General features: G+C 38.8%; 2 protein-coding genes across 3 annotated transcripts in view; one reads left to right on the forward strand and one right to left on the reverse strand.

Annotated features, from left to right (window-relative positions):
* Positions 1-608: 608 nt before the first annotated feature.
* On the reverse strand, positions 609-9,922 carry LOC127636024 (stomatin-like protein 2, mitochondrial). The gene is made up of 10 exons (XM_052116383.1): positions 9,769-9,922; positions 8,240-8,392; positions 8,035-8,134; positions 7,891-7,949; positions 7,709-7,810; positions 5,409-5,543; positions 5,175-5,319; positions 1,344-1,423; positions 1,059-1,187; positions 609-959 (listed from the first exon to the last, which is right to left on the reverse strand). The coding sequence occupies exons 1-10, from the start codon at positions 9,811-9,813 to the stop codon at positions 834-836; spliced, it is 1,074 nt and encodes a 357-aa protein (XP_051972343.1). The 5' UTR covers positions 9,814-9,922; the 3' UTR covers positions 609-833.
* Positions 9,923-11,853: 1,931 nt separating this feature from the next.
* LOC127636016 (protein unc-13 homolog B-like) overlaps positions 11,854-12,596 on the forward strand; it is a 125,758-nt gene continuing 125,015 nt past the window's right edge. For both annotated transcript variants that reach the window (XM_052116373.1, XM_052116372.1), the window contains exon 1: positions 11,854-12,089. In XM_052116373.1, coding sequence (XP_051972333.1) covers positions 12,068-12,089 — 22 coding nt within the window. In that variant the 5' untranslated portion in view covers positions 11,854-12,067. The remainder of the gene's footprint in view (positions 12,090-12,596) is intronic.

Below are 12,596 nucleotides of genomic sequence, written 5' to 3' on the forward strand. Positions count from 1 at the left end.
TATTTTATACATTTTTTCATTCTTTGAATTTGTTATTTCTAGCCATTTAAATCTTTTGATTATTAATATCTTATGCCCTTCCCATAGGTGGATCTCTCCACTCGATGTTTCAAAGAACTGGGGTTTCAGAATAGGTAACCTATCATTGGCTTTAGAATTTGAATCTCAAAATTCAATGATTATAAAGTCGATATTTTATTTTGACATTAACAGCAACTTATTATTTTCACGATAATCTAAGTGTTATGGGGTCTTCCTTTAAATATAGCTCACTTTTTAAATGAAATTAAACCCAGTAATCACAAATAAAACCAAGTGGTAACCCCAAACTTACCTGAAACTTTAACTATTTTACAGTGCGTTTACGGCAATATATTTACCACTGTTCTGCATTAAAAACAGTTTAATACTGTTTACCATTTGAGTTTTTGGGAGCAAAATATTGGTAAATGTTGTATTGCTGTAAAAATAAAACAATTGCCAATGTTCTACAGTAAATCAATCATGTCAAATTGCATTCATAATTAATTAAATGAAAACTTTAAAAAATTAATGTGATCTGGTGAAAAATAGTGGAATGATCAACACTACAAGCATGTTATTTTCAGAAGGAGAATTTTTTTTATTATAATGGAAAACAAAAAGAAACAAAAACATAACCCACAAAATAAAATAATAAGTCTCGTAGTTACATCAGGACATAATAACACTATTTTCTCACATCTGTTTATAACCAGAATGTGAGATATCAACAGGTTATCTCTTATATCCCATTTGCCAAAATAAGACTTAACATAAACCTCAATGGGCATGTACAGATGTCAGATTCTGAATCAGTCTTTCAGTTCAGTTTCAGACACAGTGCTCCCTTCCAACGGTGGCTCTAATGTCTCATGGGTCACCCTCTCCACTGCGCTCCGAGTTTGTGTCTTTGCTAAACTCCCATATATAGCCATAGCCTAAAGAGAAGAGAGGAATGAGTTATGCATGTAAACTACGGACATATGGACACAACATTTTAAGAATGATTATTAGGGTATATTAAAACGAAGTCAGACCTGAGACACCATACTGCTGACGTCTCCAGTGCTGGAGGGCAGTAAGATGGTGTTGGACTCTTTGGCCAGGTTGGAGAAAGCAGAGACGTACTGTTCGGCTACAGTAAAAGATGCTGCAGCATTTCCATTCTGTACAGATACGGTTAAGCAATATCAAAAAACATGCTTTGGTTTCTCACTATATTAGTCTGAGATGTAACATTGTATTAGTTTACACACATTGAATTTCTAACAAATAATAAATCACTACAAACTTGGTGTCATGGTATATTCTCACATATTTACCTGTTGAGTGAGTGCCTCAGACAGTAGTCTAATAGCTTTGGCTTTTGCTTCAGCTTTCGCCAAAACAGCATTTGCTTCACCTGTACAGTACAATGAAAAGATATTACAAACATGAACAAGCCAGTGGGATTGATGTGCAATGAAAATGTAATGTAAATTTATGTTATAATCATAATTTAGGGATACTACAACCCCTTCAATACATGAGCAAAAAGTACAATTCCACAGTGAATATAGTTCACAAGTACATTCATATTATTATGAATACAATTAATAATTATTTTAGAGTGTTTCATGAATCTTGTCAATATTTTCAGGTAATATTGCAGCGCAATATCAAAAATATACAAATTTACAGTATGCTATATGGTCATTAGGTTGCACCATCTGGTTATTAGGGTGTTACAGAATTGTTGCTCACTGTCCCAAGTCAAATGAACCCACCCCCATGTCTCTATGATTTTCCAGTGCTAAGATATAAGTGATGCTATATGGTTACTAGAATGATTTGGCTGGTTAATTTGGCATTTGTAGACAGTTGCCAGGGTGATACTTAAAAGCTGTATGCTAGGCAGAGTTAATAAAATAAAAAACTCCACCCCTCTATGATATTCTAATACAGGTATACGGCTGGGTCATGTTGCTGTATGGTTGCTAGGGCTATGCAGTTAATAGCTACAAAGTTAGTAGGATGTTACAGTGCCAAGTTATGAGTGTTGCTACACAGTTTCCAGGGCACTCTGGATGGTTGCTAGGGAGTTCCAGATGGTTAATAGGTGTTGCTAGTATGTTATAGCATGCACAGTGCATTCAGACCCCTTCAGGTTTTTTCACATTGACAAAACAATAACCAGATTTTTTTTCTCCCCAATTTGGAATGCCAAATTCCCAATGCGCTCCAAGTCCTCATGGTGGTATAGTGACTTGCCTCAATCCGGGTGGCAGAGGATGAATCTCAGTTGCCTCCACGGTTGAGACCATAAATCTGCACATCTTATCACGTAGCTTGTTGAGCGTGTTACTGCGGAGACATAGCACATGTGGAGGCTTCACGCTATTCTTCTCAGCATCCACGCACAACTCACCACGCACCCCACCGAGAGCGAATCACATTCTAGCGCCCACGAGGTTACCCCTTGTGACTCTACCCTCCCTAGCCACCGAGCCAATTTGGTTACATAGGAGACCTGGCTGAGGTCACTCAGCACGCCCTGGATTTGAACTTGTGACTCCAGAGGTGATAGTCAGAGTCTTTACTCGCTGAGCTACACAGGCCCCCAATAACCAGATTTTTGATATCTTTGCAAATTTATTAAAAAGAAAACACTGAAATATCACAATGATATTAGTATTCAGACCCTTAACTCAGCACTTAGTTGAAACAACTTTGGCAGTAATTACAGCCTCAAGTCTTTTTGGGTATAATGCAACAAGCTTTGCACAACTAGATTTGGGGATTTTCTGCCATGCTCTCAAGCTCTGTCAGGTTGGATAGGGACGGTCGATGGATGGGTAATGAGCAGTGCCTGGTTTCCTCCAGACATGATGCTTGGAATGTTTGTTGAGGCCAAACAGTTTAATCTTCATTTCATCAGGTCAGAGAATCTTGTTTCTCACAGTCTGAGAGTCCTTAGGTGCCCAGATCGGTGAGTGTTGCAGTGATGGTTGTCATTCTTCAAGTCTCTCCCATCTCCCCCATGATCTCTGTAGCTTAACCAGAGTGACCATTGTCACCTCTCTTACAAAGGCCCTTCGCCCCTGATTGCTCAGTTTGGCCAGGTGGCCAGCTCTATGAAGAGTCCTGGTTGTCCCAACCTTCTTCCATTTAAGAATTATGGTGGCCACTGTGCTCTTGGGAACCCTCAATGCAGCCAAAGTTTTTTGTAGCCTTCCCCAGATCTGTGCATTGACACGATCCTGTCTCTGAGCTCTGCAGACAGTTCCTCTGACCTCATGGCTTGGTTTTTGCTCTGATATGCATTTTCAGCGGAGACCTTATATAGACAGGTGTGTGCCTTTCCAAATCATGTCCAATCAATTGAATGTCACAGGTAGACTCCAATCAAAGTGTAGAAACATCTGAAAGATGATCCAGAGAAATGGGATGCACTTGAGCTTAATTTCAAGAGCCATAGCAAAGGGTCTGAATACTTGCATTGATCAGCCACAATATTAAAACCACTGACAGGTAAAGTGAATAACATTCTCATTACAATGGCACTTGTCAAGGGGTGGGATATATTAGGCAGCAAGTGAACCTTCAGTTCTTAAATGTCATCTGTTGGAAGCAGGAAAAATGGGCAAGCGTAAGGATCCGGGCAAGTTTGACAAGGGCCAAATTGTGATGGCTAGATGACTGGGTCAGAGCATCTAAAAATGTCAGGTCTTGTGGGGTATTCCCAGTATGCAGTGGTTAGTACTTACCAAAAAGTTGTCCAAGAAAGGACAACCGGTGAACCGGCAACAGGGTAATGGGCGCCCAAGGCTCATTGATGCGTGTGGGGAGTGAGGCCTTTCTGGTCCAATCCCACAGAAGAGCTACTGTATCACAAATTGCTGAAAAACCTAACGCTGACCATGATAGAAATGTGTCAGAACACAGTGCATCACAGCTTGCTGCGTATGAGGCTGCAGACCGGACAGAGTGCCCATACTGATCCCAGTTAACCAGAGTGACCATTGGGTTCTTGGTCACCTCTCTTACCAAGGCCTTTCTCCCCCGATTGCTCAGTTTGGCTGGGTGGCCAGCTCTAGGAAGAGTCCTGGTTGTTCCAAACTTGGGGCACGTGAGCGTCAGAACGTAGAGCGTGTGAGTCATTTACCTGGGGAAGAGATGGCAGCAAGATGCTCTATGGGAAGAAGGCAGGCCGGCAGGGGCAGCGTGATGCTCTGTGCAATGTTCTGCTGGGAAACCTTAGGTCCTGGCATTCATGTGGATGTTACTTTGACATGTATCAATACCTAAAGATTGTTGCAGACCACGTACACCCCTTCATGGCAACGGTATTCCCTGAAGGCAGTGGCCTCTTTCAGCAGGATAATGCACCCTGCCACACTGCAAAAATTGTTCAGGAATGGTTTGAGGAACATGACAAAGAGTTCAAGGTGTTGACTTGGACTTTGATCCAGATCTCAATCCGATTGAGCATCTATGGGTTGTGCTGGACCAACAAGTCTGATCCATGGAGGCCCTACCTCACAACTAACATGACAAAGGATCTGCTGCTAACGTCTTGTTCCAGATACCACAGGACACCTTCAGAGGTCTTGTGGAGTCCATGTGGAGTTTTGGCAGCACAAGGGGGGCCTACATGATATTATGCAGGTTGTTTTAATGTTGTGGCTGATCGGTGTATGTCAATATGATATTTCCTTATCATTAAGGGGTATGGAGTTTAGACTGATAATAATAATTTAAAGCATTTTAGTATAAGGCTGCAACAAATCAAAATGTGAAAAATGAAGGGGTCTGAATGCACTGTAGCTACTTGTTGCTAGGTCTTACCAACATTCTTGCAAGTTGTTAGGCATTAATAGAATTTTGCTAGGCATTGCTAGCAGTTACACATGTTGCTAGCATGTTCTCAGTCATTTCTAACATCCTTTAGCAAATAGCTAAAGGTGCTGCTAGAATGTTGCTAGCAAGAAAAAAAAATTGTAATCATATTTTTACAAATATGTTTAATATTTTTGCTTTATTTTCCCATGATTTTATTTTTATTTTGGGGTGAAATATGACCCGGACATGTCCTTGACAGGCTTTGAGATTTAAATATATTGTATTCTTCTCCTAATGTTATTATGATCCCCAAATCTTTAGTATAAACTCACCAGCAGCATTGTTAATCCGTTCTGCTTTCTCTCCCTCAGATGCCAGAATCTGAGCCTGTTTGCGACCCTCTGCCACATTAATGGCCGCCTCCCTGGTTCCCTCAGACTCCAGAACGGTGGCTCTCTTTTTCCTCTCAGCCTCAACCTGAATGTGATTCATGTTACATCTCCAATCAGTCAAATGATTTAGAGGAAACACAATTAAGTCAAATTCAAAAGTTCAAAAGTTCTCACCTGCATTTGCATAGACTCTTTTACTCGTGGGGGAACATGAATGTCTTTGATCTCGTATCGAAGACATCGAATCCCCCATTCATCTGATGCCTGGTTTATAGAGTGGACCATATTGGAATTGAGGGATTCTCTTTCCTATAGGAGGACAAAAATAAAATGAACACAAATAACTCATAATAAAATAAGGCATACAGGTCAAGAGTAAATGCATTGTAATGTTACTAAATCTATCTATGTTTACATGCAGCCTCATTATTCATCATTATTCCAACTATTAGCTTAATCGGAATGGAAAGTTTTCATGTAAACAACTGATCCAAATTATAGTTCGTAGATTAGATCTTAATCGGTTAAAAAAAAGCTAATAATTGCCATGGAAACCACTAAATCCAAATACTTTTATCAGGTTCAAAAATACCTGGCATATACATGTAGTGTGGAGTATTTCTTTGCAGAATCAAACTTTTTATGTTTTTATGAATACCAACTTGATTTCAGAATTGATGTGAATGGAAATGTATCAGATTGCACATTTTAGGGTACATATACAGTGAGGGAAAAAAGTATTTGATCCCCTGCTGATATTGTACATTTGCCCACTGACAAACAAATGATCAGTCTATCATTTTAATGCTAGGTTAATTTGAACAGTGAGAGACAGAATAACAACAAAAAAATCCAGAAAAACGCATGTCAAAAATGTTATAAATTGAATTGAATTGAGGGAAATATGTATCCGACCCCTCTGCAAAACACGACTCAGTACTTGGTGGCAAAACCCTTGTTGGCAATCACAGAGGTCAGATGTATCTTGTAGTTGGCCAGCAGGTTTGCACACATCTCAGGAGGGATTTTGTCCCACTCCTCTTTGAAGATCTTCTCCAAGTCATTAAGGTTTTGAGGCTGACTTTTGGCAACTCGAACCTTCAGCTCCCTCCACAGAGTTTCTATGGGATTAAGGTCTGGAGACTGGCTAGGCTACTCCTTTGTTGCCTTGGCTGTGTGTTTTGGTTCATTGTCATGCTGGAATACCCATCCATGACCCATTTTCAATGCCCTGGCTGAGGGAAGGAGGTTCTCACCCAAGATTTGATGGTACATGGCCCCGTCCATCGTCCCTTTGATGCAGTGAAGTTGTCCTGTCCCCTTAGCAGAAAAACACACCCAAAGCAAAAGTTTCCACCTCCATGTTTGACGGTGGGGATGGTGTTCTTGGGGTCATAGGCAGCATTTCTCCTCCTCCAAACACGGCGAGTTGAGTTGATGCAAAAGAGCTTGATTTTGGTCTCATCTGACCACAACACGTTCAACCAGTTCTCCTCTGAATCATTCAGATATTAATTGGCAAAATTCAGACAGGCCTGTACATGTGCTTTTTTGAGCAGTGGGACCTTGCGGGCGCTGCAGGATTTCAGTCCTTCACGGTGTAGTGTGTTACCAATTGTTTTCTTGGGGACTATGGTCCCAGCTGCCTTGAGATCATTGACAAGATCCTCCAGTGTAGTTCTGGGCTGATTCCTCACCGTTCTAATGATCATTGCAACTCCACGTGGTGAGATCTTGCATGGGGCCCCAGACCGAGGGAGATTGACAGTTCTTTTGTGTTTCGTCCATTTGCAAATAATCGCACTAACTGTTACCTTCTCACCAAGCTGCTTGGCGATGGTCTTGTAGCCCATTCCAGCCTTGTGTAGATCTACAATCTTGTCTCTGACATCCTTGGACAGCTCTTTGGTCTTGGCCATGGTGGAGAGTTTGGAATCTGATTGATTGATTGCTTCTGTGAACAGGTGTCTTTTATACAGGTAACAAACTGAGATTAGGAGCACTCCCTTTAAGAGTGTGCTCCTAATCTCAGTTCGTTAACTGTATAAAAGACACCTGGAAGCAAGAAATCTCTGATTGAGAGGGGGTCGAATACTTATTTCCCTCATTAATTTCCCTCTTCAATTTAGAACATTTTTGACATGCGTTTTTCTGGATTTTTTTGTTGTTATTCTGTCTCTCACTGTTATTAACCTACCATTAAAATTATAGACTGATCATTTCTTTGTCAGTGGGCAAACGTACAAAATCAGCAGGGGATCAAATACTTTTTCTGTAAGCAATATTTCTACGTTGACATTTACTCATTTCGCAGGCGCTTTTATACAAAGGGAATCAAATGTTTACATTGTATTAGTTTGTATGTTCCCTGGGTATCGAACCCATAATCTTGCCATTGCTAGTAACATGCTCTACCAGCATCAGACAGACTAAACTGATTCTGACTGAAAATCACAGACATCTAAAATGTATACCCTAAACACTTTGTCAAGTGTCAGTTTTCCCAACTCTGATCTCATGGTGGTCTGTGCCAGCTGTGTGACGGCATATTCTGGGTCTTCCACTCCATAGCTGGCCTTGAAAAGTGAACAACAGCACATTACTGGAAGTATAGAGAAACACTAGACTAAACGAGGAAAGCACTGTTAAAACTTACCTTAAAAGGGTTAAGTATCCTGAGATATAAGACTCCATCTATCTGTAGCGTCACATTGTCTAAAAGCAACATAACAACAATTAATTTCAATCATCTATGACAAACTAAACAAGGAGTGAAAAGATTGCAATGTCTGGTACTTACCAAGGGAAACTGCAGACTGTTCTGGTACATCAATCACTATTTCTTTGAGGCTCTGAACATATCTGACTCGGTCCAAGATTGGAATTAAGAAGTTTAAACCCTGCAGGAATAATATGTTTTTTCAAGGGCTGGCAATGATTATAATGAAAGCAAATATGACTGTAAAATGAATGAAAAATGACAAAAGTAGGAAGGACGAACTCACTGGTTCCAGGATCCGATGGAAGCGACCCATCCTCTCCACTACCCAAGCCTCCTGCTGGGGTACGAACAGAATCACAGTGTTCATAGGGAGGCTGGAAGCCCATCGTTGCTGGGCTCGGGGCCCCCAAAACACAGGCACAGTTTGTCGTGAATGCTGTATGCAGGAGAGATAGAATACAGTGTAATGTAACACATATATATATATATTTATTTATTTATTTGTTTGTTTATTTTTGTGCATATTTTTGTAAGGGATAAGTTTGACCACAGTGAATGAATCAAAAAGCAGCCCAGCACACAGGAACTTCTTCAATGATGTTAAAAAAAGCATCTCAGGTGAATACCTCATTAAGTCATTTTCAATCTATTTGATGCTTTTACGGTGTCAAATCTGCCCGTCAAATGTTTTATGCCACATAATTTTCTTTCGACACCAGTCTCTGTGGGAAATGTTGTACTAGTTGTTGTTCTTATTATATTGGCTCAACAAAGCCAACAATGTAAAACAATGTATCATTATTCTCCTGAGACCAAAATTTCTGACTATAACTCCTCCTACCGCTTCCATGCTACATCCACCAAATTTGGGACAAACCTTCAGACTGTTCTGAATCGAGATGCTATCCCTTTTCTTATAGATTGGGCTTATAGTTATTGCACAGTGTGCAATCAAAAGAATTCCATATATTGCGTTGATTAAATATTCAAATGGGCCAAGAGTATTCAAACTCCAACTGTCAAAAATTAAAATGTAAACAAACCTACACAAGGCCTTTAGTCTGCTTAATCTATTCTCTCTCTCTCTAAACATGCTAGCAACGCCTAGCAACATGCGAGCAATGTCTAACAACATGCGAGCAACATCCATCCATCTATCTATCTATCGGTTTATCCATCTGTCTATCTATATAAATATCTGTCTGGCTATCTATCTATCTATCCATATGTTTATCGGTCTCTGTAAATCTATCCATCCGTTTATCGGTCTCTGTAAATCTATCCATCTGTATATATGTCTGTCTATTTGTATATCTGTCTGCCTATCTATATATCTGTATGTCTTTCTGTCTGTCTGCCTATCTACATATCTGGATGTTTGTTTTACTGTAATGTCTGTATGTCTATAACTATCAAACTTCTAAAAACTACTTTAAACTTTATAAGACAAGGCTTTGTCAATCCAACATCAAAATGTGTGTCTAAAAAGTTTAAATATCTAATAGGCTTGTACTTGTACGCTGTTGTATGTGTGTTATCGGAGCAAGCTTGAGATCACATACTGTACTATAGTAATGTGGAGTGGATTGCTGATGACACAAGAACCAAATGTCACATCCATATCAGATAAATTCTAACGACACTGATGATTAAAAGAGATAATTATTGGAACGATATCTTTAAAGTAAGCTTTTAACATCGGTGTAACAAAGGAGTCGTTCAAGGATCTTCACATGTCACACACAGAATGTGAAATTCAGCTTATGTGTCAGATAGAAGTGGCAGTCATAAAGAACATTGTGCATTTATTACCTTTAAAATGCCGCTTCCTGCCCGACACACCACCGTTCTCAGCATTTTCGGCCTTTAGGAAAACAGTCGCTGAAAGAGGGTTGTCAAAAATGAACGGATTCTCCTAAAACTCTTACGGCTGCGCTACACAATGTTACAACATCACGAGTGCGCGTCAAAGAGGATCATCCGGGTCTACGCGGGAAACAAACGGTCTGAATGGATCGTTCCGGGAATATATGCACAACATCTGTACAAAACACACAGTGTAAAATGGTGAATACGAATAGTATTTTTAACATTTTAGTATTTTAAGCATATCAGTCAAAACATCAGGTTTGATTATGTGATCATTATTTTAATGTATTGTTTTACAACCTTAACTTGATTTGAGAGTGATATTGTTTATTCGTCCACCAGAGTTTTAACTACTAGATTACTCAACTACTTTAACTACATTTAATCATGAACATCAAAATCCCGCTTTATTAATGATCGCGTGTCGTCATTCTATTTCTGTTAACACCTGCAGGACTAACTAATCTATAAATGCGATAAAATACCATCTCATTTCAATAGGTATGAATGCATTTAATACATTATTACATCTAAATCAACAACAGAATCACCTGGCACATGTGTGAGAAACACTGGCAGATAAAGTGATACCCATCAAGCTAAATACAAGCCCTCTTTTGTATAAAAAAGTAGGCATGCATTTTTATTTATTTTATTTATGTATTTTTTTAGAAAAGTGACTTATTCCCAGTATTGTAATGTTGCGTATTTGTTTTTAGGTCAATTGGAATCCAGTTTAAACACATTGTAGAAACATTTAATGTATTATGAACAGAACAATGTATTATGTTCTGTGTGAAATTAAATAGCATATCTTCATATCCTGAACCTGGGGTCTCTGAGACCCAAACCTATGTATTGTAAAAGTCATGTATCAATCTCATACTTCAATGTTAAAGTGTTAGTTCACCCCCAAAAAATTATCTCATCATTTACTCGCTCTCTTGCCATCCAAGATATGTATGACTTTCTTTCTTCTGCAGAACAAAAATTTAGATTTTTAGAAGAATATTTAAACTCTGTAGGTCCATACAATGTAAGTGAATGGGTACCAACATTTGTCCACATTAGGGCAACATAAATGTACTTTAGATGACTCTGGTGGTTAAATCCATTCTGAAGCGATATGATAGGTGTGGGTGAGAAACAGATAAATATTTATGTCCTTTTTCTTTCACTTTCACTTTATCCTGCTTCTGTTTTTGGTTATTCATGTTCTTAGTGCATATCGCCCCCTACTGGACAGGGAGGGGAATTTATGATAAAATATGACTTAAACGTGTATGTTTCTCACCCACACCTATCATATTGTGTCTGAACACATGGATTTAATCACTGGAGTTTTATGGATTACTTTTATGCTCCCTTCTTGTGGATTTTGGAGCTTCAAAATTTTGGCACCCATATAGACCTATAGAGCTGAAATATTCTTCTAAAAATCTTAATTTCTGTTCTGCAGAAAAAGAAAGTCAAGCACATCTTGAATGGCATGAGCATGAGTAAATTTTGAGATAATTTTCATTTTTGGATGAACTACACCTTTAAACACGAGTTTTGAGATATTAAAAGGGTCTTGGGGTCTCTCAGGTCTCAAACATATCATCAGGGTTAAATGATCTGATGTTAAATTAAATTAAAATGAAACATATACATCTACAGGAACTATTAATTATTTAGTCAATTTGAATATTGCAGAATTTATTCTCTAGAGTTTGAATTGGTGAATAAAAATCCCAACTGCATCCAGTAGATTTTAACTTTCAAACTGTCGTCAAACAATGTATGTAGTTTGCTGCTTATTTGTGGTGCAAAAAGGAAATTACATTTATCTTAGATTGCTCGATTGCTCCTGTAAAGTTTCCTGACCACACCTGTTCCTTCACACTGTTTACTTAGCGACAAACCACACCCATTATTTTCTCCATTGGTCAACAGTCAGATAAACCCCACCCTCTTGGTCTGTGGCAACTCGTACGTCACTTAAAAACCTGCTGAGCCTCGCCTCTACTGCTTTGAGTTTTACACATACAGTTTTATGATGGCGATGGGATATCTGAAATCAGTCCGCGTCACCTGTAGAGTTGTGTTGAGCATCCGTACTTCATCTACTCTCAGTAGTGTGCTCTTGCGTAGAGAAGAAACTTGTGACATCGTTTGAAATGTCACCGGACAATTCGCTTTACAGCTTAGACCTTAGATTATACTAACGCAGGATTTAACCAAGGGGAAAACTTCGGTTGCCATGTCTCTCCTCTGCGTGAGAGGTGAGTGCTGCTTTAAATGTTTTTCTAACTCAGGGTGCATGTGTTTGCACCTGTCAACACGAGATGTGTTAGGTGTGTTAGATTGTTTAAAAGTTTATAAGCGCGAGAGTTATTTTCTAACCTGGGAACATTTAGCTATTATTTGCTTTCTACGTACTGTTTGCTGTTTTGATGGAATTATATAAAGTTTATTTTAAGTTAATTGATAGTTGGCGCATAATTGGGACAAGAGGAACAAGCGTGTTAAAATATTATATAATTTGAGGTTTGACTGTTCTAGAGTGAACCAGCTGTTTGGCTTCATGGTGTAATGTCGATCTGCAGCCCAAAGACAGTAAACACACAGTAAATACTTTTTTTTTTATTCAGTGTTTTAATTTTTTTATATATATATTATAGCAAGGAAAAAGTTTTCTGCATGTCATAACATTAGGTATATAAAGTTTTTGATGTGCCCAAAAAAAAAAAAAAAAAAAAAAAAAAAATCTTGTTGGGTTTATTCAGTAA

Source organism: Xyrauchen texanus, chromosome 43, assembly GCF_025860055.1.
Source record: "Xyrauchen texanus isolate HMW12.3.18 chromosome 43, RBS_HiC_50CHRs, whole genome shotgun sequence".
NCBI classification, from domain to species: domain Eukaryota; kingdom Metazoa; phylum Chordata; class Actinopteri; order Cypriniformes; family Catostomidae; genus Xyrauchen; species Xyrauchen texanus.

Bases quoted from the DNA above. Each gene is read 5' to 3' on its own strand.
- LOC127636024 (XM_052116383.1), bottom strand. From the start codon at position 9,813: ATGCTGAGAACGGTGGTGTGTCGGGCAGGAAGCGGCATTTTAAAG. The intron at 7,811-7,890 runs GTAAGTTTTAAC...TCACTTTTCAAG, and splicing joins GGATACTTAACCCTTTTAAG to GCCAGCTATGGAGTGGAAGA. The intron at 1,424-5,174 runs GTGAGTTTATAC...TGTACTGTACAG, and splicing joins ACGGATTAACAATGCTGCTG to GTGAAGCAAATGCTGTTTTG.